This window comes from Aulonocara stuartgranti (genome assembly GCF_965226115.1).
Source record: "Aulonocara stuartgranti genome assembly, chromosome: 7".
Lineage (NCBI taxonomy): Eukaryota > Metazoa > Chordata > Actinopteri > Cichliformes > Cichlidae > Aulonocara > Aulonocara stuartgranti.
In genome coordinates this window covers 51,458,099-51,484,311 of record NC_138945.1, presented here as the reverse complement: position 1 = coordinate 51,484,311, position 26,213 = coordinate 51,458,099, and the positions used below count along the sequence as shown (strand labels likewise).

General features: G+C 41.8%; 1 protein-coding gene across 3 annotated transcripts in view; it reads right to left on the bottom strand.

Annotated features, from left to right (window-relative positions):
• Nucleotides 1–26,213, bottom strand: part of LOC309711680 (plexin-B2-like) — a 156,106-nt gene that overhangs the window by 66,346 nt on the left and 63,547 nt on the right. For 2 of the 3 annotated variants that reach the window (XM_082542114.1, XM_082542116.1), the window contains 3 exons: nucleotides 4,186–5,315; nucleotides 1,017–1,205; nucleotides 751–882 (listed from right to left, as the gene is read on the bottom strand). In XM_082542114.1, coding sequence (XP_082398240.1) covers nucleotides 751–882; nucleotides 1,017–1,205; nucleotides 4,186–5,313 — 1,449 coding nt within the window. In that variant the 5' untranslated portion in view covers nucleotides 5,314–5,315. Of the gene's footprint in view, nucleotides 1–750; nucleotides 883–1,016; nucleotides 1,206–4,185; nucleotides 5,316–10,003; nucleotides 10,335–26,213 lie in introns of those variants that run through there. The other variant, XM_082542115.1, reaches the window with a different exon arrangement.

Below are 26,213 nucleotides of genomic sequence, written 5' to 3'. Positions count from 1 at the left end.
ACAAAGCACTGAATGTTTACTGTAACCAGCGTGAAATTGTTTTCTTTTTTACATGTAAAAGCCAATCCATTAGATCTTATTTCAAGACATCAGTATTTTTCAGATAAAATCTGAATGTTTAACAGCATCAACATTAGAAACTCTTCCCCCTCTGCAGAAACAGATGTGAGTCAATATAATGAAAGCAAAACTTCTGAAATCGCAAACTTAAAAAAGCAATGGAGCAAATAATTTTGATTATTATATATTTATTTATTTTTTATAAAATGCTAATACTCGTGCTGTGATTGGTCAGCTGTGTGGATGTAAGAACAAAGCCATGATTCTGTATAGATCTGTTTATCTATTCTTAATGCAGCTAGCGTTGCTACTTTTGATTGTGATCTGTGAAGTCCATGTCTTCCCTTCTAAAAATACCATCTCAATATTTAAATGGTATTGTATGTGCCCGCTCTCTAAGACAGTGAGCTTTCCTCTCCACATTAGACTGAGGCTGCTCAGCAGAGCTATTAACACTTTGTTTTATATTATAAGACATTTTGAAAGCAACATCTCTCATTTTAATCAAGGCAGCTTTCTACAGTGGCACCATACAGGCTTTTCTCCGTGCATAACCACAGCATAGTTTTTGGGTTTGGATCAATTTTTTCTCTTTTAAATGAATACAGTCTTTGTGGAGCTCAGTCTTAGCACCAGCAAGTACTCTGCCAGAATTTTAATGTATAATAAGTGTTAAATATACACACACACCCTTTTCTCTGTGGTAATGTAGAGGTGGCTCTGGCTTTGGTCAAGGAAAAGGTTCTTGTTGACCTTCTCTCCTATGTTGTTGCCAACATAGGAGTACGGCTCGTTGCCATATTCACCTGGTCTCAGGTGTACCTGGACAAAATAAACAAAAGACAAAAGGTAAGAGAAATTTGAGGTTTTAAATTCACTTGATACACCTTCTCTCAGATAAAAGTTTAAACTGAGGAAAAAAATATCCAACAAAAAAAACCACAAGAGAACTCAACCTTGAAGACCTCTCCGTTGGCGCTGCCCAAAAAGGCGATCGTGTGGTCATTCTCCACAGCAACAGTTACAGCAGTCAGATGGACCGACATGGTCAACGCTGCATCTGCCTTTAAGGCAAATGCTGGCTTGCTTGCCAGAGGCGAAAGCAAATGTTCTGCACCACACTTGAAGTTTCCCAATGCATCCTTCTGTAAAGGGAAAGGATAACAAGAAGGGACGATCAGACATTGCTTGCTTTTCACTCCAATAACATTAACTGTCTTTGCAGTACTGTTCGTATCCTACTTAAACTTTATAACAGAGATGGGAAATGTGCTTTGAACACTCGACCATTTTAATCTACAATCTAAAATTGGCTTTGTTTTGACTGATCATTTCTTTGATTACAATAATGAATTAAAATAATGAATAAAAATTACAAGTAAGTATTTGCTTTAGAGTTGGAAGTCTGAGACGAGAACAATAGGAAAACTCGTGTTAACGATCACTTAACAAGAAACTACTAATACATGCAAGTAAAAAATGTAAAATAACCAGTTAAGTTGGGCCATAACTAAAAAAGTCTTTGGCATATTAAAATTGTTCATGGAATACTTCAAGTATTTCTGAGTAGGTACTGATCTCGGTATTAAGCTCAGTCTCTCTAAAGTAAATACCCTACAGCTGCAGACCCTATGGTGGGAGCTGGAGATGTGAAACAGCTAAAATATCAACCAGTGGTGCAGGGTAGCAGCGGTCTTGACATGTCAGAGGCAGCAAAGGGAAAATTTTAAAACATGAATAGACCGCCAAATTTGACAAGTGTATTTAGTACATGGAGAGAGGAGAGTGATCCATATTAAAGTTCGGCCTATAACTTGAACAAAGGCGTAATTTTGGTGGTTTTATTTTTCTACACCACAAAGGCTGGTTCTAAATCAAACAATCAATAAGTGATTGAAGTTAAACTTTAAGCTTTAACTCAAGGCATTTTAGCAAATCTTTGCCAAAACTTCTTTGAGAATTTGAGCCATTTTTATACACAGTCCCCCTTTTTTAGAGGTTTAAAACCAACTGGATATTCGACTGACAAGTAGTTCCAGGTGAGGCCAGTTCCCTTGTTACTTCATGACAAATGAAGTGGACGTAATATTTGAAGGTGGTTTGAAGTGTCGAATTTACATTTTATAGCTTTTCTTTCTAATTGTAAATAAAAATCCCCAAATACATGTCAGTGCAAGTGAGATAGGCTAGCATTCAGCTGAAAAAATAAACCAGAATCTGGTGACCTGTCCACAGTGTACCCTGCCTCCCACCCTAAGACAGCTGGGATAGGCTCCAGACGCCCCTCACAACCCTGAAAAAGGATAAGCGGAAGCGAATAGATGGTTGGACAGAAATAATAAAAACTTCAGGAATAAAAAAAAATTAAAAATCTGGTACTTTCTTAGAAAATAAGGAATGAAATGGCCAGCTCAGCAACACATAAAGACCTGAGAAAAATTATTTCCATAGATAAGAAAAATGGCTTCATAACATCTAAGTCAAAAACACCCAGGGGTGGTAGACATATCACAACACCTCCATGAATGGGAATAGAACAAGGTTCAAACTATCGGTTACACTCAATAACAAGAGGATCAGATTAAACTTTGCCAAAGAAAATCTGAAAGAACCTTTACAGTTCTGAAATAAAAAAATCTTTGGATAGGTGAAACCAAGGGGGGCTCCTTTGCCTCCCTCCTGCTGTGTGCCCAGCCTGGAGGCTGCGGTCTGTGACCGGCTCCCGGTGCAGACAGCTCCCTGTTATAGTGTTTCCTCACTTGGCTCTTGCGAGCCCAGCCCAGTTTTTACTCTTTAAGTGTGCGTGTGTGTGTGTGTGTGTGTGTGTTTGGGGGGGGGGGGGGGGGGGGGAATATGTGTGTATTCACATCATTTATGTTAATGAGAGTGTGGGGAGTGAGTTGGAGGGTGGGGTGGGCTGCTTTTAACTATGTAAAGCACTTTGTGCTACATTTTTTTTGTATGAAAAGTGCTTTATAAATAAAGATTGATTGATTGATTGAAGATAAACAGCATGTCTGTGAAGGTTCTCAGTCATCCATGTCATCGTAGTCTAAGGAGCTTGGAAAGAAAAGTGTCTGGACTTCTTTAAGTTGCTTGAAGACGTTTCACCTCTCATCCGAGAAGCTTCTTCAGTTCTAGGGTCAAATGGTGGAGAGTCCCAGATTTAAAGAGAAGTGAAAGAAGCCATCTATGTCCACTGTGGACAGCCATCTTTGAACAGAGGCGGTGGCTTACGACACCAACTGTCTGCTATCTATAATCAAGTTTTGAGATCCCTTCACGGCCACTTGCATCCTGGGCCATTTGACCTCAAGAAATCACATGATAGGGTGGGGCTAGGTTTCACAATGAGCTTATCCGAAACCTTGGCTGATTGGGACCTACACCCCTTTTTTTACACCTTGGCTTGTGTGATTAGGAAAAGAATATATTGTCCCTTTTGGGGGAATCCTCCCACAGGGCTTAAATCTGGAACTTTCCACCATTTGACCCTAGAACTGAAGGAGCTTCTCGGATGAGAGGTGAAACGTCTTCAAGCAACTTAAAGTCCAGACGCTTTTCTTTCCAACCTTCTTAGACCAAGATTAACAGCCTGAACCAGAATGATGGGTAGAGAAAAATATGGAGGGGTGAGAAGCAGCTCATGATCAGATTGGGCATATATAGCTGCCACTGAAACTGGGTCACTACTGTCTGATTACTGTGACTGCTGATCGAAACAGAAACAGAAGGATGAAATGTGAAGTGTACAGGGCTATACTCTCTGCTTAGATTCAGACAAATGCTAAACAAAAAACCCCAAAAAATACTGAAGCCCCCTAATTAAAGTAGAAAGTCTGCACTTTAGCCACGTCTTGATTGTGTGATTTAAAATCCACTGTGGTGGTGTACAGAGACTACAAGAATTGTGTCTTTCACAAATTCTCATTGGACACTGTTGCATTGTAAAGGAAGTGTATGAGCCTTGTTTTTTAAGACTTGGTCAGATTACAAGTTATCCAGGGAACGAATTAAATGTTGAGATTTTATAATAAAAAGTGATAACTGCATTAAAGATTATACTAATCTGAGTTTTTCAAAACATTCTTTTAAATTAGAGTCAGCTGACAAAGAAGCACTTACAGAAATTTTTGAAGTGCATGCTGTGTAGGTTTGAGATGAGTAGGGTACGTCCACAGCAGGAACCCCAGAAATCTCCCCAGAGTCACTGTAGCATGCACTGATTATATCCATCAGCTGCTGATTGATGGAGTTCAGCGGGTACATGCAGAGAGCAGAGTCGCTTTCGTCGTCATCTGGATGAGCCACCATGAAGAGGACTTTTGTGAATGAGGTGACCGTCCCATAATTACCAGATTGAGACATGACCCGTGCCAGCTCTTTTCCTGGAAAAGTCACATATGCAGCTTGGACTTTGTTGTACCGGTTGTTTGTACCGCAGGTTAACTGGAGCTCTGTGTACGAATAGTAATGTTGGTCATTTTCACAAAGACGAGACACAAAAGTCAAGTTTTTGTTATCTGTGCCATCGAGAGTCCGAGAAAAGAGGAAATACACAAAACCATCCTCTTTGAAGGCATGTCGGAAGTCGTGTAAGTACTTGAGGACAAATGGCGCCGTCTGTACCGCTGATGCCTCAATGATGTTCTCAAACACAACCCAGTCCTGGTAGTCCTCAAGGATTCGTGTGCTGATTAGTTTTGTACTGTCCAGGTTTCCATAGCCCTTTCCAACAAGGAACACTTTGAAGGTCCGGCCATTTTTTGTGTAGTTGGACATGACGCTCACCACGTTCACATTATCCTCTATGCTAGCCACGTAAGTCCTCTCTCCTTTGTTGTCATTGTAATACAACTCTTGTTCTACATTAGACAGGTTGAGGAGGGAACATATGCCTCTGTACCGACTGCCACATACTATTAGTGAACCATTGGATGGGTGGACCAGCAGAAGTTTGTTGCTGTTGGGCATGAGCACTGTGTCCTGACAGCCTGAAGCAGGAGGTGTACATGTTTTGGCATCTTTTTTTGGGCCCGTCTCAGTGCGGGCCTCCTTCTGGAGGGACGGGCTCAGCTGGAAGATATTGTTGACTGCTCCCAGGTAGATGCGACCAGTCTGTGGGTCCTGGACCACATTGTTAATCAGGGTTTCAGAGATGAATTCCACAGTGGGGATTTTTCCACTCCCCCCTTGGGCTTGAGAGACTGACAGCCAGAAGAGGAAGAGAAGGATGGAGACCCAGCTTGCCATCTCTGGAAGGAACAGAAAGGAAGAAGTGTTTTATTATTAATGAAGTTAAATGGAACTTTAAATGCACATTAACTATCAGCAACATGACACATCAACAAAGGGTTTGTGTGTAGTTAATATAACCCCACATACATACACATATACTCATACATAAAACTGAAGGTAAATCAGTTGTCTTTACACTGGTTCTAAGCAACAAGCCTGCTTCACTGGGAGGGGCTGAGGGTCAGTTTGAGGTCAGGACTGTGTGCAGGCCAGTCAAGTTCTTCTACATCAAACTCCGTCATCCATGTCTGTATGAACCTTGCTTTGTGCACTGGCACACAGTGTGCACTGGCACATTGGAATAGGAAACACCCACTGACTGTGACTGCGACTGCGGAATATTTAGTAGCGAGAAAATTTCACGACTGGACTTGCTGCACAGGTGACGTCCTATCAGGGTACCACACTGCAATTCCCTGAGTTCCTGAGAGTGACAAATTCTTTCACAAATGTTTGTAGAAGCAGTCTACATGCCTAGCTTCTTGATTATATTCAACTGGAAGTGATTGGAACACCTGAATTCAATGATTTGGATGGGTGAGTGAATACTTTTGGCAATATAGTGTATTTTTAGAAAATCTGCACATGGAGACATTAATAGGGTTGCACTAGGCTATACACCTGAAGTTATAGCCTAGTGTATATACAAAAGTAACAGGAAGTAATTTGAATGAACTGGGATTTTAAGGTGTACAACACATGAAGCATATCCCACTTTAGAGTCACAGATTTAAGTTATGGGGCTAAAACCATTTAAAAACTGCCTCGAGATGACAGCGCATGGCGTAGGTGTTTGTGTCTGACTCAACTCCCTGATCCAGTTATATTACGGGGGGGAGGGGGTTGAATTCAATTGACTTATCTCAAGCCATCACTGGTGAAAAAAATAAAACTGGTTTGTGTAGGGGTAAAAAAGACAAGGATAACAACTAGATCTCAACCCATAACACAATAAACAACTCTTTAAAAAGCTTGGATCACATCCAACTTCATTTACACTTGCTTTTTTTCCGCCCTAACAGCTGCACAATGTGTTTAGGAAGTACACTGTTTTGTCTCAGGAAATATGATCACACAACATCCTTGTAAACTACAGACAGCTTCATGTACCGGCTAACAGCAGGTGCCTGCGGAGCCTTCGTTCACTGCTGTTTGCGCAGGCTGTGGTAAATATGGAACTGCAGGTGGCTTTGAAGCAGCCATTGCCCACACAGCAAATGTTAGTGTATGTTTGCATGTGGTTTCAGTCTTGCACACACTCAGTAGTATCCTCCTCCTCATATCATCTTGCCAGTCAAGTTCACAGACACATTTGTCAAAGTCACTTGCCAAAACTGTGTTTTATTATGTCAACCTGCCTTTGCTCACTGGACTAAGTGGGAAGACCACTGATTGGACATTTGCCTGGGGGGGGGGGGGGGGGGGGGGGGGGGGGCGCGCATGGCCGTTAATTTCACTGGCAACACTCATTTTCATTTAAGTAGACAATTCGATTTCTTGATTTTTTAGCCCCCCCCCATTTACTGCCTCAAACTATCGACCCCCCCTTAACCCATTTCATTACATAAATGTATTGTGCCCTTTTCAATTCATAGTCTTAAATATTTCCATTAAAATGGGAATGGTGCAATAAAATCCCTCTCTCTGCTTATTCAGGACAGAAATGTGTGCGGCAGCTTTTTTTACAGCTTTAATTAAGGAGGGGCGGTAAGTGTTATGCCAAGATTTAACTGAGAGGAAAAGACCAAAAAAACAGAAAAGAAATCTTGAGTTTACGTGCACAGTACAGAGTGGACAAAATAAAGGGTATATTATGTAAACTATTATTTCAGCTCTAAAGTAACACAACTTCAATTTCAAAGGACATATCCATCGGCAATTACAAGCCCGTGTCAGCTTTAAGCGGCAGGACAATAACGCTTGTGCTTGAGTTTTCAGGGAAGCTTCACAGAAACTGCACGAGTTGCAAAACAGCCTCACAGCCTCAAAATGTTGACATCAAAAGCAAAACAGAGACAACTTTCACTGACAAAGTGAGGTGGCAAACTGCAAAAATGTCCACAGAGAAAAACTAAAAGGAAAAAATGGTATTAAAGGAAAAAAATCACCATAGGATGAAATCAGCAGCTCTGTGATCTGTAAACAAAAACTGTACTCTGAGCAAATTTAGGGTGACATTGTATGTAGTATGTAAGTTGGTATACTAATTTTATCATATAAAGGTGCCATCTGACTATTATTATGTTTTGACTAGACAGATTCAGGTAGTCTAACAAGCTACATGACCTTTAATGTGCATTTTTTCTGCTTAAGAACATACCTGTCAAAAACACTGTCAGCACACTCCTGTACATACAATTACACCTACTGCATATCTGCACACCTACAGAATGAAATTAAACAGCTGTTTGTATACTGCCACAATGTACAATTCCCACTTTTTAATGGATTGTCTACAGACATGGTGTAGATAGATGACTCTGTGTCTTTCACTAAAAACTATAATATCCCCTTTACTATCAATTTACCCTGATATGACATACCACACAGAAAAAAAGTGGATTATGTCAGTAGTATCCTGTGACAAAAAAAATTACTTGATTTCTTTTAACTCCCAATAAAACTTTCTCAGACCACAAATTCAAGGACAATCATCTCTGGACACTCATTTAGGTTTCAGAAAACTCCAGAATCACTTACAACTGCAACTTCAAAGGGTGCTTTTCCTATTCATGCAAATCCTATGGCCAGTCCCTGATCAGACAAAAAAATGTGTCACACAAATTTCCCTCAGATGTTGCATTGTGGGTCAGTGCAAACGAATTTCTTAACATATTTCAAAAGAGCCTGTTCTCTCCTAAGATGTCTCCTTCTGTCACTCTGTCACTTTTTATCCTTTTTTTTCATGGGCTTAATCCTTAACGCTGGAATTAAAGAGGCTTCAAAGAGCTGAGCAGATACAGACGCCTGGTGGGGGTGGCACAGGTGGAATGAGGCCCATTTCTCCCCAGACCAACCCACCTCTTTTTTCAACATGTCTGCTGTGAGAGAACATGACAACTGGGCATATCATCCAACACGCGGCTATTCTGAATAAATAAAAGCCTGCTAAATTTAGAGGCTGCGTGCTGCATCAGCCTGCAGCTAATGAAGCCTCCAATGGCCTGGAATAAATAATAATGAAACACATCATGCACTAATGAAGCTGGCACATCTGAAAAATATGATCTGGTGAAAGTCAATTTTCAAATTCAAACAGCCTGAAGCCAGCACTGAATTGACCTTAAATTAGGCATTTCACCTCATTCCTTTTCACGTGATTGTTTGTGGTTACGGAAAGAAAAAAAATCTTTGAGCTTTAGAACTTCTTTAACTCTTCACACGAATGCTTAAATGGGCCAATTCTGGTCTTTAGCAGTTTTTACAATTATGTAAGTACAGCTTCAGGTTAACTACGAAACATATTATAATGTGTTATTTATTTAACAAGAATAAATAATGACACAGTCTAGAGTGTTGTGTTGTGTCTCAACACACAGGCTATTTTTCTGACAGGTAAAGTTTAGCTGAAACAGCAAATTTATAACAGAATGGCTGAAAAAGAAAAAAATTAAATTACGAAAACCTGATTGCTGTGTTGGGGCCTTAAGAGAGCTGTGCATAAATGAATGCCCACAACTGAAGCAACGTTTTAGAAGCTTCTCTACTTTTAGAAGACTAGTGGGAAAAGATTCCTTCATAGTGATGTGACAGAGTCATACAGAAAATGATTACTTTGGGTCATTCGTGCTAAAGTCTTTTCTAAAAGCTACTGAACCATGGGGTGCACTTTTTTTCATGACTGTTTATAGTAGGTTGTATTTACTTTAAACACATGTAAAACTGTATCATTCTTCTTAACTATGCATATATTTACAAAGCTTGTAGAAACCTTGAGATGAAAAATTTATTCAGTCCCACCACAGGGTAGTCACCTCACTGTCACTCAGCAGTTTAACAGGTAGTTTGCACCTAGTTAAAACTAATGCTGTCTGTTACAGCGGTGCTTGAAAATTCTTCATGAATAAATCATTCAGAGAGGTTATAATGTTCAGTTTTAGTATTCAGCTTTCATTCTTTTGGATTTGCTGATTTGTGTTGTTCTTGAATTTTAACACATTATAAAGAAAAATGCTGCAGTTATCCACCCTCTGATCTAAAAAAAAAAGAATGGCATTGTAGCACAAATGTAGTAATTTTAATGCAAATGCTGTGAAAATATGAGCTACCAGTAGGTCTTGGGGCAGATCTCCAGAGAGCAATTTCTAGCACTCGGTATGTAAAACTAAGTGAAAATGAAACTAGGCAACAACAGAAAACTAAAGGAGCGGTGCAACTAATGCTTTTTTCCATTGTGGAAGAAAGTAGGAAGTACACATTTTGTTATTTGTTATAAATGAGATGTACAAACCTCAAATACCTAAACGCTCTGAACATTTTAAGGCTCAACAGTATCTGTAAGTTGTGTTGTCCAGTCCTTACAATATTAACTGGCATAAAGACCTGTGAAAACTGTTTTGTTCTCCTCAGACAAACTATATCAGTAGTGTTGTCAATAAACCGCATTTCCTAAACAGTACTTGTTTAAGCTAAGTTGACTACTCACCTCACCATAACGACACCAAACTGAAGATTCAGCTCAGAGTTGAATGAGCCATACGAACACGATGTGCTACACCGCTCTGATATGTAGTCTCCAATTCAAATGTACTCCTTCGGTTTGAGAGAAGCGAAGTAGGACAGCTAAACTGTTGAGGTATGGCATGCACAGGCTTGCCTGTAGCACATAGGTGTGGCTTTTTTGTTTCCTTGCTTATCATTTCACACATGCGCAAACACACACCTTTTATTGACAAATACAGAACCATTTCTTCCACCCTTCCTCCATAAGGTAGGCCATGTCTGGACAGGAGAAGCAGCTTTCAACAGAGAAAAAAATGAAAGATATTAAATTGAAAAATGGAAGGTGTGTGCACCCTACACACACACAAATCCACAGGCTTAGAGATACATGTGCAAGCCCCAATACATGAAACCAGCTCAGCTTGAAGTGCTGACGAGGTAATCCTGCTCAGACCACACAAAGACACTCTTCTCTTCAAACTGCCATGCTGTGTTTCTTTGACACAGGGGCACTAAAACCCAGCATGGCAGTCAACACGCCTCTTGGCCAATCCTAAGGAGGAAGTCTGCAAGTGTGTCGTGGTAAGGGAGCAAAAGATCAGGAAGGAGATAGCAGAATTGAAATTCTGGAGAAATATGTCTCTGATGATTAGATTAGATCAGATGCACAAACGGTTACATAACTGCTGACCCGGCAAGTTTTGAAGCGGCATGAGTCCCCTCGCCCTTATTAAAATAGATACAGAAAGGAAACTGATATAATAAATGAAGAAACAGACACCCTACCCAGAAAATCTAACAGGATATCACCCCATACTGCGATCATTCATATTCAGCACTTTCTTTACTGGAGAGCTGCCTTTGACAGCTCTGACACTGATGTGAAACCACTTTCCCTGTTATACACTGATATAAGTGAAGTACGATTAAATTAGCAGCCTGTCCCCAGAGAAGTCGACCCCGGGTAAAGAGAGGTGAACGCGGGGTTAATGCTCTGATTCAAACCTTACCATGTCTCTAACAACATGTAGCATGCTGAAAAAGCATGATAAAATGAGCCCAAGGAGATACAACAACCCAGGTTGAGAGCCATGACAAGGAACTGGAACTGAGGGGTGGATCCTTGTCCTTTATTTTCCTGCCACCACCAAGGAAACCACAGGCAGAACAGAAGCATTGTTAAAAGATGAAACATGAAGCGGGAGAGTGTGGAGAACTCTTTCTCTGCATGTCTTCCATTCCCCCACCACTTCCTTTTTTGACATGCAAAAAGTCTTGTCCCATGCTCGGAGTAAAATTGTTTCACAAGTTGTAAAGGAGGGCTGGTGTGACGATGGTAATCCAATTTCCATATGAACAATTACCCTGCCGTCAGGGCTGGCAGTTCATTTATTTCAATTTGACTGACTGGGAAAACCATGCTCACCAAAAGCAGCCAGCCCAGCCATTGTATTCAGGGAACCAGGCACAGAGGGGGTGGGGTTGATGGGGCTGGTCCATTTTAGCGGGATCCAGCTGCTCTGGCCTAAATTTGCTAACACCTTTAAAGTTGGCCCATGACCCAAGAGTGTGTGTATCACACGTTGCTCTCTTATTAGACCGTATGTGCCCCAATTCTCACATCTCTGGGTTTCTGCCTGTGTGTACGTGTGTGTCTACATGCATCTGTCCTCTTGTGTATGTTTGTCTGTTATGATGTATGACCATGAGTCAGCCGGTGCGAGCATAACCTGCGTGCACACATGCACACGATCCTTTTAGGCCCAGCAGTTTTCCTCATTAGGACTGATAGACTGTTTGTGTGTCTGTTTACCGCTCCGTCACCATTTTCAAGGCTCCTGCTATCTCCCTTCTGCCAGCTGGACACTTGAGCAGCAAGAGCGCAAAACCACAGGCTTGCACACACAAACTACTTGAGCAGAGTACACATTTAAATGTGCTTGTGTTCAGCGACACATACACACACACACTCACTCACTCACTACCAGGCTTCTCTGCCTCATACCGCCCGGCAGCTGACCTCTGTGTCTCTTGTAATCTCTCAATCTCTGTTTGTCTCTCAAACAAACACAGAAATTCAACCTCTTCTGTCTGGCCAACAGCAGCTTGGGCTAATCTCCCAATGCTAACTGGCCTCCCCAACCCCAGCTGAATGCTGCAACTCTCCAGTGGGACAGAGTGGCTGTTTGCAGTGTGGACACAGCTGGCAGATGCGGGAAACTTGATTAAACAGCCTGGCCTGGCAGAGAAAAGGTACTTTCAGGAGCCAGTGCCTCTTCCGACTGCCATTGCGGCCACATCCAGACATTTACTAATGCATACTAACAGCTGTAGGGTGCAGACAAGCATACCCGAACCCAAAACAAATGCAATTTTTGGGAAATAATAAACCTATATTTTAATATTAAAAAGTTTAGCACTGTGTAACATCCTCTATTCTTTTAATTACAGTCTGGAAACATATGGGAACTGAGACCAGTTGCTGGATTTTTGGGAGAGGACTCTTATCCCATTCCTGTCTGATATGGAATTCTCGATACTTGAGTCCTGGGTCGTCTTTTTCGTGTTGTTTGTTTCATGATAGTCCAAATGTTGTCAACTGGTCAAATGTCTGGACTCCAGGAGGGCCAATTCAGCTCCTGGACAGTTCCACTATGTAGCCATGATCTTATAATAGAGACATGTGTCATTCAGCATTGTCTTGCTGAAATATGCAAGGTCAAAAGTCAATGGGTGCTTGTGTTGCTCTAATCTGCTTATACACCTTTCATACACCGTGATGCACAGGCTGCCAGTTCCACTAATGTACCCCCCATACCATCAGAGATGCAGGCTTTTGAGGCATCAAGCTGGATGTTCCCTCTCCGTTTTAGTCTAGAGGACATTACATCCATTTTTTTTCCCAAAAAGACATTAAACTTTCCACTTTGCCTCAATCCATTTTAATTTAGTTTTGTCCCATTGAAGATGTTTCTAGTTCATGTTCATTTATGGTTTCTTCTTTGCGTGACAAAACTTTAGCCTAAAATCGTGGATGGCACAGTGAACTATGTTTGTAGACAATGGTTTCTGGAAGTGTTTCCGAGCCCATGCAGTGATTTCCATGATACAAACGTGCCTGTTTGTAATTCAGTGCTCCCTGGGAGTCCAAAGATCACAGAATTGTTCCACAATTTATAGATGCAGATTTTTGCAAAACATCTGCTCATCTTTACTTCTGAGAAATTCTGCCTCTCTAAGATGCTCTTTTTATACACAATCATGTTACTGTCCTGTTGCCAGTTAACCTAATTAGATGCAAAACCTTCCTCCAGATGCTGGTTTTTTTCCCCCACATGGTACATTTTCTCAGTTTACCAGTTTGGTGCTTTCTGTGTGAATAATATATGGGGTTGCAAATCATTCCATATTGTTTTTATTTAAACTTTATAAAGCGTCCCAACTGTACTGTATCGTGCATTGTATTTCTACACCCACAGTTGAAACTCTAAAATATTTTCATTATCCGTCAGTCAATTAATATTCTAGTCTTGTTTTTATTGACATAGTTTTGATGAATAATATACCAACAGATCAGAAAACGAGTCCAATGTTTCGTCAGTCTACTACACAAACAATCCACTCACTGTGTCAGCGCTGACCCTCATTTCCTTTTGACTCAACAACTGCTTAGCTGCGGGGAATTTTTTATTTCACCATCTTCTGTCAGAGGCCAGACTCCTTTTTTCAGAACAGGTAATAACTCAGTGTATTGCTCAAGGGCATTTCAGCGCGTCGGAAGCTTGCTCTCACACACAGAAAGTTAAATCCCTGCTTCCGTGGGTTGAAGGGCAGCTTCTCTAATCCGTGCACCACCCTGAGGTGATCCCCTGGTCCAGGACCACAATCACCTTGCACTTACATATAAAGAACAGCTCACACTCACATACTGACACACATACAGTGACAATTAAGAAGTCAGGCAGGCAGACTGACTGCTGGGAAGGAATCCATTACACAGCTTATTGGTTATAATGATTTCACTTCCCCAGCATAAACGCCAATGAGCCATGAAGGTATCTTGTAATGTGGTTTAGTCTCAGTGCCCAGCTTTCGTTTTGTTTCAAGGAGAACACTGATCTTATAGTCTCTGATTTGCTTGCCTTCCCATGTATAGGAACAAGAAACCTGTGTAGTAGTGGACATTAAGATATAACTTTACGGTTGAACGCTAATAAACCCACAATCTAGGACTTATGTCTGTGTGGTGTTAGCACAAATGCTAAAGCCTCATGGTTACCCAGTGAAACATCAAAATGCACTTTATTAAAAGATATGTATATTAAAAAGAAAACTTGTTTATACCATTTATGAATATGCCATTTTCTGTTAACTGGTTGAGACATGGAATTTTTAGGTTTTGTGGTTCTCTTTCCCATCACCATCCCCCAAAAGGGACAACCCACACCACAGGTTAAATACCTGAGACTCTCCACCAACTGCATATTGAACTCCAGACCTAAAGTAGTCCAGCTGCCTTCTTTTTTCAGCCTCTCAAGACTACACGAACCGTATGACTGCGAATCTACACATACATAATACTGTGAATGCTGGTGCAACTGCTCACTGACTAAATGTCTGGGCATTATCAGACTTATTTCATAAGCGATGAGCAATAGAAGATGTTCCTTACTGATTTTATCTGGTAGCAGACGCCATAGTGAGAAGACAGGCAAACAGCCTTAGTGTAAATGTGTGTGAATTAAACATTCAGTGGTTCAGGAGTGGAAACCAACTCGTGTAAATTAATAGATGATACTCTGAGTTTCAGTTTGAGTCAGAACTGGGATGGAATAATTTAAAAACTCTCCATGTAATGATGCGCCTTTTTATCTAGCCACTCTGCCTTTCACTTTCTCTCCCTGATTTTCCCCCCCTCTACATGTGTACTAATAAAAGGCTGATTAAAAACGCAATAACCCATGCAGGGAGATCAGGGAGATCGGCTTTCTTTGCCCACCCAATTACAGAAACCAGTTTCCTTGCTTACATGACATTAAAGAAATTATGAAAGCTGACAGTGAAGACAAGACATGAGGAATCTTTCCACAAGGCGTTTATGTTTGCCAAGAAATAGTTCAGCTGAGCAGTTTCCACCAAACCACATGAGTGGTTTCTGTTTCTGTGTGTAAGCATTTAAGAAGAAAAAAAGATACAACATGGTAACTTTTGCATTTTAGAAGTGCCAGTAGGTGTATTTCTCCCTCTGGACGAGTTTGATGCAATCTTCTTAACTCACTCTTAGAAAGAAAACAAATGTGTATTCCCAAAAATGCAATCCTTTAAACAGAGACATGGTAGCGTATGAATAGAGCACAAGCTCTAGTAACTTCAGCAAAGAAAGCAGAATGGAAAGGAAGGAGGACAGGAACAGAGGGAGGGCAATCACACACGTTACTGACTGAGTCTCAATAGCCCCTTTGTGCGAGCTGGCAGGTGCCTGTCACTTGTCAGGATGAGTCAGAGTGTGGATGGTGACTTGAGCATTGTGATGGTGGGGATATAAGCGTTGGCTGAGGCCCAGTAAGATTCTAGCTCTTAGTAATGACTAACAGCTATCAGGTAATGGCCCAAAGATTAGCAAGCGCTGTTCAGCATATGGAGAAAAGGTCACGTTTAGAGCTTAAAAGGTAATGGCTAAATTAGCTGCAAGAAATACCTCATAAAATTAAATAGCTTTCAGTGAGAAGGAGTACTTTCCGCTGGTGGTGCAAAAGGAAATAGACTGGGCTACTTTTTAATTAGTCCGAAGAAGGGAACTAATCACAGGAAGGGTAGTCTCTGATAAACTGTGTGTGCCTCGACACAAAACCTCAACTCATAACACAAGGGCACCATCTAACAGCCTCTTTTTCTCACGAATGAAACACACGCACAAACACATTTGCTTGGACTAGTTCTGCTCCTTCTTCTTAGTATGGCGCAGTGATTTGGAAAAAAATTACATGCGATACTTGAGAGACTGCAAGAGCAATTTGATTTGCAATATGATTTAAAAAAACAAAAAAACAAAAAACAAAAACCAAGCACCAGTTCTAATAGATTTAAAACAGGCCCATCTATCCTTTCACTGACACCTTCTCCACAAGAAACTCCTCCAGCTCATCCAGGGGGACACCGAGCCAGTTCCCGAGCTAGTCAATAGATATAATCTCTCTAGTGTGTCCTGATTCTGCCCAGGCCTCTTTCCGGCAGGACATGGCTCTGGTGCTTAATGAGGTTCGTGAAACACCGTGCTTAGGAGGTGAGGCGTTTCGGGCACCTCATTAAAGATATCATCAAAATATTACTTGCTCTTATCTTTTAATGCAAGAAGGGGAACCACAACACATAAAAAGCTTGCAACATTTATCAGTTTCTTAAATGTGCATATGACAATCACACATACAGCAGCTATTACACAACATGACCGCGTTAAAAAACGTAACTTTGCCATTTGTCATATTCATCGTTTCAAATTACAATTTCCGATTTAAAATCAATTTGTCATTGAGATCAACTCCTCAATGCATGCACTTCCACCGAATGTTCTTGATGCTATTGAAACCACTCCACGACACTCATTCCTCAATCCGCCAACCCCTGTAATCTTCATCCATCATCTATCAGAGCTGCTGCAGCCAGAGGGGAGAGAGCTGCTAAGCAGGGCTTGACTAATGGCTAAACAAACACCATTATCAGGCCGCAGTGGCCGAACGCTGAGCTACAGGAGCCCCAGAGCAGCTGAGGCTCTTTAATACTTAATCCCCGCTGCCCTGCTCTGCTAGCTTCTGTTTTAAGCAATGGGCAGCTCTGAAGGTCCACTAATGGTGGAATAAGCACAGAAACATAAGGGACTATGGGCTAGAATAAAAATGATCGTGACACCTACGTGCACGCACAATCACTTACTGCAAATGTCACAAATAGACTGAGAGGGGGTAAAGACGAGTGTGGCCCACTCGTCTTGGCCAATTCCCTCTCTAAAAAAGGCTCAGGGAGAAGTTAATGAGCCTGTTACTGCCCCACAGCTCCCACGATAAGGCTGCTGATTGCACCACATGTTTGGGGCAAGAGGATGGCGCGTGTATTTGCATGCACAAGTTCATGTGTGTCTGTCACCCGACCCAAAACGGTCATCTGCTGATCGTACGTTCAGAAGTAGGGAAAGCACACTTTTGCACACAAACCGCCACACTCTTGAGGCATGATCTATCCCACTCACTCTCACTCGCTTGCCTACATACACCAAGTCACACCCTGACCACACTATCCTCACAAACACACACACACACACACGCAAGCACACACGCACACAATCAAGTGTGACTGAGCGAGCAGGCCACTCAATGAGAGTGGGTGATTAGGCCCTCTGAGAGTGGGTCTGACCTTTCCCTGCACATCAAGTCAAGTGCACATGTGTGTTTTTATGAGTCAGTGTCTATAAGCTCTCGGGCCTGCGCCACTTCACATCAAATGTCACCGACTTAAATGAGATGACCACACAGACAGGACAATTGAGGAAAGGAGACACAGAAAGATATGAAGGACAGCTCCACAGGTAGACTGGGATGCTCACTAATTGGAAAGTTGGTGGTTCAGTACCGAGCTCCTCAAGTTTGCATGTCAGAAGGTCCTTCGGCAAGATAATGAACTTCAGAAGTACAACTAATGTATCACTGGTGTGCGAGTATGTGGTAAAAAATGTACCGTAGCTACAGGATACGTAATCTATGACTGGGTGAAGTGGCTAATTATATGAAATTACTTTATGGCAGTTGAAAGAGACCCCCCAAAAAGCACTATATAAATGCAGTCCATTTTTTACATTAAATGAGAGGACAAAAAAATTAATAAAAAAAACATTTAAAAAAAGAGGGGATTTTTTTTAGGCTGTGAGACAAAGATTAAAAAAAAAAAAAAAAGAGGAATAACTTAAAAAGGAAGTAAGAGAGAAGAACTGAAAGAAAGAGAGTGCCCTGTCACCAATCAATCTGCTGTCTTGGGCTCTTTCTCTACTGCTTCGCATGAGAAGCAGCAAAGCTGAGGTATTTTTATATTCATGGTTAGTTTTGGGAATTTCGCACAGGCCCTTGTGGGTACACAAACCTCCCTCGTTTGACTGTGGTAATGGTTGAGTCTGCACTTCCGTGTTCTCAAAGCTCAGACAGACAGCCAGACGGTCTGAGTCAGGTCTCTGGGGAGGGCATGAGCAGGGGGCAAGTGAGGTTTTGTTTTGCTGAGAGCAGCAGTTAGTTAGCCAAATTATATTTTTATAACTTCTTCTGAATTGTGCTCTAAAGCGCATGTGTGTACACAACAGACTGTGTTCCAGTTTTTTCAGTTTTCTGAGGGGATCATATACAGGTTAACATTGGATCATATATATATATAATTTCTAACTTCGGCAGGACTGTGATAAACTGAACATCTTTGGATTTTTGGCTGTTGGCTAGACAAAGCAATCTACATCACTTTGGGTTCTTAGGCTTCTTAAGTTTTATGGTCCAAACAGTTAATTAAATAATCACTTCTGAATTAATTGAAGAAAGAAAATAATTGTTAGCTGGAGCCACAAATATTACTGCATAACATTCAGTGAGGCAGGAAGTATGAAGGGACAGTTAGAGGTTTCAAGCAAACCCCAAGTTACCCCAACTGATCTGGAAGTAAACAAATATAAAATAATTAACCACATCTTCAGTCCAGTTTATAATTTCCCAACTCAACTTTGACTCACGATAGCAGAGTAAATTTCTTCCTTTGCAGTGAGGAATCATTCATGCTCCAGTACATTATTCACTTTCAATTTTACCTCCCAAATAAGGTGGCTTTGCTAACCGTTTTCAATTTGTCTGGTCCTCTCAATGCTTCTTCCTATTCAGTCTGACAAATTTGACTGATGTCATCATCTACCCAGATCTCAGTAAATGAACTGGTAAGTACAACAGTGTCATACCCAATAGAAATCACATCAACAGCTATGAAAAGACCCAGGTTGTGAATTGCTTGAATCGGTCTTTAATAGCGGGTTAAGGTATTTGATGCTGGTGGGATGACAGAGTCTCAGTCTTGTCTTGCCCTTTTTCTCTCTTCTTTCTCTTCCTGCCATCACAGTTGATCTGAGAGGAGATAGTGATCATCCACTGCTGATGGGCCAGATGATGATGTGTGTGTGTGTGTGTGTGTGTGTGTGTGTGTGTGTGTGTGGCGCAATGCCCAGGTTAATTAAGTTTGAAATCATAGAGATGATCAGTGCTACTTTCATTCAGAGCCCCCCCCCCCCTCCCGAACACACACACACACCCTCCCGTTGCTGTGTCCCTGCTACTACAGAGCGTTAAGTCTATCTGAGAAGTAGAGGGGTGTTTGTTTGCCCAACTGTGAGAGAAAGACTGTAATTTTGTATGTGACTCTGAAGGAGAAAGATAAACAATTAAGGAATGGGAGTGAGCTGGTGGTGCTGAAGCAATTAAACAACAAACTAATTAGAAAATATAGGTTTCCTTCTTTTTGTTCACTTGAAACTTCGGTTTAAGGATACGCAGTGTTACAAGCCACTGAGGCACTTTTTGTTTTTGGATACAAATACAGACTTAATTTCAATGGAAAACTCATTTTAATTATTAACCTTTTAACATTAAAGCAATTAGCACATCATTTAAGCCAGTCATACAATAAGAATGCTGAACTCTAAATGCTAAACAACTGCTGCATCCATCCATCAGGATATCAGAATCAGAATCAGAATCAGAATACTTTATTGATCCCTGGGGGAAATTATTTTTTGTTACAGTGCTCCATTTTAAACCAACATTAAGACAAGACAGACAATACGCTAACTAAGAATAGTACAATATATACATATATATACATACATACATACATACATAAGTCACTTATAAATAAATATTTGGAAAAGAAACATGTGTAGCTGTAGCAGCAAACAGTGTGTTAAGTGGATGCGTTGTACAGGGAGATGGCCACAGGCAGGAATGATTTCCTGTGTCGTTCAGTGGTGCTTTTCGGTAATCTCAGTCTCTCACTGAACGTGCTCCTGTGACTGACCAACATGTCATGGAGTGGGTGGGAGGTGTTATCCAACATTGTCTTTATCTTGGACAGCATCCGCCTCTCCGACACCACCTTGAGGGAGTCCAGCTCCATCCCCACAACATTGCTGGCCTTACGGATCAGTTTATTAAGTCTGTTGGCATCTGCGACCCTCAGCCTGCTCCCCCAGCATGCAACAGCATAGAGGATCGCACTGGCCACAACAGACTCATAGAAAATCCTCAGCATTTTCTGGCAGATGTTGAAGGACCTCAGTCGCCTCAAAAAATAGAGACGACTCTGGCCCTTCCTGTAAAGTGCTGTGGTGTTTTTAGCCCAGTCCAGTTTATTGTCAATGTGTACTCCAAGGTATTTATAGTCCTCCACAATGTCAACACTGACCCCCTGGATTGAAACAGGGGTCAAGTGTTTCCTGGTCTTCCTGAAGTCCACGATCAGTTCCTTGGTCTTTGCCACGTTGAGCTGCAGATGATTCTGCTCACACCACGTGACAAAGGAGTCGACCACAGCCCGGTACTCTGTCTCATCATCCCTGCTGATGCATCCAACCACCGCAGAGTCATCAGAAAACTTCTGAAGATGGCAGGTCTCTGGTGGGGTGGTGGGGCTGGAGCCTAGCCCAGGTGCCATAGGGCGAGAGGTGGGATACAACCTGGACAGGTCGCCTGTTTGTCGCAGGGCTAACGCAGACAGCCATTCACACCATCCACTCCTACCCGCAATTTAGAATCACCAGTTAACCTAAACCCCCCTAACTTTGGACTGTGGGTGGACCCTGGAGTACACAGAGAGAATCCAGAGATGGGGAGAACATGCACACTCCAGACAGAAAGGCCCCATTCAGATGGTGGAGTCGAATCCAGTTTGCTGTGAGGCGACAGTGCTAACCCCGTGCCACAATGCTGCCCCTGCTTATCACCCTGAGCACACCAGGTCTCTCAATTGCTGAATGACAGGCTGCATTTTTTTCTGGTTTATATCACTGCAAATTATAAGTATGAGGTTCTGGACTCGTGGTCACACAGTAAATTGAACACATCACATGGGGCAATTGAAAATTTGGATAAACTGGGAGAAACGACAAACAAAACAATCAAATAATTAACTGGATTTTCAGGAGATTAACTGATCATGAAAACAGTGATTTGCATTCCCAGTGGCCTGTTGCGTACACATGCACTTGTATTTCTTTTCACTGCAGATCAATTAGGATCAAATCGCTCTGACAAAAAGTATAATTTTTCATATTTCTACAACAGCGATGTGGCACTAATCCTCTTCCGAGGTTAAGCCAAATTTTTCAAACAGAAACTAAAGAGTGCCAGTGTTTTTATTGTGAATGATTAAAGTGCTCACTAAAAGAAGCTGGACCTTGACCAACTGGAAAGATAATGGATAAGAAACAATATATATTTAATACTTGTGAAATTATTCATTCTGCAACAGTCCGACTCATTAGTTTACCAAATGATATACTTTTACTTGTAAAAGTAACAAATGTAATGCAGTTCCCTTAAAAATTTAACTGTGAATACTGTCAAAGGGTTTAGGGTTTAACATAGAGCTGTTATTGAAGCATTTTTAGTATTTGAGTGATGGTACATTGTTGTATTATTGTTTTTGTTTTTTTACTTAAAGTATTTGTATATGTCTTCCACCGCTGCTGAAGGTTTAGGTGTAATGCGATCCATATCTGTGGTTTCTCACCTGATTATATTTCATTTTGGAATCTTTTTCTTCATGATTAATTGCTCAGACCTCGTGTGATTGCCATTTCTAATCAAATGCAGAGGCACAAAGGTCAGAGGGAATTAGTCCCCCACCGTCTAAAAATAAGCTGCTTTAATCAACTTGCAGATGGCCTGATAAGCAGCAAGGTGGCATTATGGGCCAGTCGTGTGGCGTAGCTGAGGCATGTCAGCGATAACATCTGCACCTCATCTCTAAAGGTGTCACTGCGTCTTTCATGTCAGGTGAGAGCGCTGACATTCTGTCACATCCAGACAGTGTGTGGGTGTGGGGGGTCCTTGCAGGTTTCTGCTGGCGGGGGGCTAACAAAGATGCATACAGCAGCCTCACATAAAAAGGTACAGACACCTCTGCACACGTGCTCGGATGCACCGGCCATGACAAGTGTTGGGCATGAGATAGCACTGATGTCTGCCAGTGGAAGCCTGCATTTCAGACTCGTTATCTCCTGAGCCTTCTGCCGATAATTACAGCCGTCCCTTCTTTCAGACTCGGTCACACCAAAGCTGCCAGTCTGCGCAGCTCAAGCCAGAGGAATTATCACCCAGGCCATCGCGAGAGGGAGCACAGCAAGGTCAGGCCCCGTGTTCAATTTCACTTTTGATTCCAGTCCACCTTTCTTTCTCCTCTACCACTTATCCACTCCTCCCTCCCGACCTCCCCACGCTGTCGTCGTTGAATTTCACTTCAGGGCTAACCTCTATTTCCAGGACAACCACTGCTTTGACACTCATTCATTTCCAATCCTGCAGAGTGGTCAGCTGAATGGAAATTGACGATTCAATTTTTGGAAAGAAACTCAACAGTCCTTTTGGAATTGACTCTCCCCTCCTGCATGGGTGCCCATTCTGCCACCCCCTCTGCCTTCCCCACCTCATCGCCACTACCACTGCTCGCTATCTTCGTCCTGGTCTGCTGAGTACAGCCAATTTCTCCGCTTGTATGGAGGCGTGGGCGAGATGGCTACCACAGCTTTAAAAAAAAAAACAAAAAAAAAAACAGCTCACACAGACCTCTCTCAGACACCTTTCCTCCGTGTTCTCTCATCACTAAACTGCCATCAAGCAAGCAAACATTTAAAACCAGAGGGTTTATTCTCAGCATTGCTCCCAGCTGGATGTTGGGTGGCAATTTAAAAATGATCTATGCAAATGTAATTTCGCTGTGTGTCATCCAACACAGCCAATTAATGAGTGAGCTTCCACAACCCAACTATAAATTAACAAGGCTAGATATAACAGCTAGATTAATGTGTTTTTCTGGCACTTGCCTAATTGCTAGAAGGCTCCGGTGGGGCTAGTGCTCGCTGCCTCGTTTCTACATGTGATAGAGTAGGTTTAGACAGAGAGGGATAAACTCCTGCGTCAACTCTATTTATCATTTACATGAACTTTGTTGTCTCTTCTATCGTTGTTTTCTCTTTTTTAAAGTGAGGAAAGTGCACATAAAAAGAGTCGGGGAGTTGTGTTTTTGTCCTTGGGGAACTTATATTCACTTGAGCAGAAATTACTAGTATCATTTGTTAGACTGAGCTCAGTCTGAAGGACGTCATTAGCTTTAGTCAGACTTAGAAATGTATTAATGGAAAACAAATCCATAAGTGGTCAGAGGGGCACATGTGCAGTGATGGCAAATCTGGTAATGAGAGATGAGCGTTCAAGGCGGAGTGAAAAGTCAGAGCAAGAGGTAAGGGAAAACGGAGGGAGTGGGTAACCGCTTTGTTTCGGCCAGAGGAAGGAAAGAAGAGCGTGAGAGCGAGGAAGACAGAAAACAAGCTCAAGGATCCAAACAGAACATCACCAACAAGGAGTTCTTTTTGTTTTGCCCTTCTTAACCAATTGTTCTCTTCGCCAAGGGTGAGAACGCTAATCCGCTGTGAAACGGGGAGTTGTGAGGATTTACTCTAAGTATCCTTATTAGTGGGAATTCACTGATATGGGGGTGGGGGGGAGCTGAAGTCGGGGGTAGTGGGGGTTACGGTGAAAAAGAAGAGGGCAGAGCGAAGAGGGAGGAAGAGCAGCAGGGATGTAGTGTGTCTTCTGAATACACTGTAGGTGCCATATGAATGTTTAATGCGGGGCTTAATGGTACGGGAGGGAAGCAGGGAGGAGTGGAGAATATAAAGAGTGTGAGGGAAAAGAAGCGGAATCTCAGAGGAGGTTACTGAGCTCCCCATATCACAACACTCCTGATAAGTGCCAGCCGCCCAGGATCAAACCTAATTCTTCACACCTTCAACTCCACCACAGAGCCCCTTTCAGCTGCAGAAGATGGTGACAAAGCACAGACTTGCCTTTGTCATGTGAAAACAAACAGAGATGGGCCTGATATGAAGACAAAAATGGATAAAGGATCTTTCCAGGTGATAAATTTCTTAATTACTTTTGTTAAAGACATACCCTGCTGGAAGCTTGGCCATGCTACATCATTTTAATTACACGAGCAAGGGCCTAATTAGTTGTATCTGTTATACCAGAGGCTAACGTGCACCCAATTAGACCCAAATCAAAAGGATCGTACAGTCAGATGAGGGGACTCTCCGCGTCTTTGTTCTTGCACAGTATTATTTAAATAACAGAGGAAAGTAAAGAGGGTGCTTAACTGCCCAAGTTGCTGATGTCACGATCAGCCCATCTATCTTTAAAATAATTAAAGACATGCTCCCTGTGTGAGCAGCTGGCTGCCTGGCATGCCAGTGTCCCCGTCTCTTTGTCTCGCTTGCCGATAACAAAATTGGTGAAAAAAAAATATATTTGTGCAACAATAAAGGCTAAACAACACAGCTTACAGTTGCGGCATTTTATGCAACAGTTTGTGGATTAACACTGGCAAAGTACAGCCTGCAGAGTGAGATCCACCAGCTGGCACCCACAAACAACCGCAAAAGAAGAAGAAGAAAAGATGACCGTTTGAAGCCTAATAATTGTAGCACAAATCGTTTTGCTTTTCCTGCTAAGCAGGGATGACATCAATTGATCATTTACAGAAGGCGTACGTGCCAGTACTGCTTTCGTTCTGTGGTAACTAACTGTCAAAAAGGTCCTCAGGGAAGATAGGATATAACCTAGTAAGAAACATTTGACATGAGGAGTGCAGAGCTTAAATGATTAATATACAAATGGTTTCTCTAATGACTTGATGCGCGCGCGCACACACACACACACACACACACACACACACACACACACACACACGTGGGTAAAACAGAATGAGAAGTTCAACCACTTTGGAAGTAAATCTACATCAAAGTCTTTTCTTCATTCCCAAAAGAACAGCCTCCCCTCTCCGCAGAGGGGCAACTGATCCCAGAAACTTCCCCAGCTATTGCAAAAAAAAAAAAAAAAAAAAAAAGTTTAACATTCAGCACGGCAAGGTTTCTTTCCCTCCCGTGTATGAATTTTCCGCATTTCAGAGCGCACATAATGGTCTCCTGGGGCATTGCTACGGCAGAGTCAAAGGGAGACGGTATTGTTGTGATTCATTTCTGCACGTTCCCCTGTTAGCTGCTAACAACTTTGTAGGTCTACTCTACTCTGCATTTGCTCCCATAAGTCAATGAAAAGCAACTGGAGTGCATCACGAAATTAGCCACGGTTAAATGGACTCCTGTAGTGTTTTTTTTCCCTCTTTTTTCACAGCTGCTATTAAACAGTGTTGCCAATTTTCAGCTAACAGTTGAGCAGCACTGGTGGGTTGTAGGGGCAGGAGGTGGTTGTAGGGGCGAGGAACCAACGGGGTAATATCATCCGAGAGGCTAGACAATTAATAATGCTCATTTTAAATGTTAATAGTGCACAGTGAAGCAGCAGTTTGTTTTTCTGGTTACCTGTTTCTTTAATTTGTTGTGTTACTGTAATTATTAGAGAAATCACATTCCGCGTATAATTAAGATCAATGTGCACAATAATGTCAGAACTGCACACAACCTAAGAAAAAGAAAAAAACCTGAGATAAAAATCTTGACATGAAAGGAAACTATTTCCGAGTTTAGTGAATGAATTGCACTTTTACAAACAGTGATATAAAATTGCCCCCTAAAGCTGGAATGAAGCTCGAGACCGATGCGTAACTATGTGACAGATCCCCTAAGTGAAGACAAATACATATCTTCACAAAAAGTATTATTTTTTGAATCCACGCACGCTCGTTTTGGAGACTCATTTAGATTCTGTACACTACATGGATTTAATAGATTCAGAGGAAAGATTTCTACAAAAGGCTGTAGGCAAGAAACATAACTTCAGCAACTGTGAATGTGGGTTTTTTTTGTCACAACCTGGTTTTTATATTTATTATTGGAAAGCAATCCGACACATTACAGAATCCTTTTCATGAAAAAAAACGATGTTTTT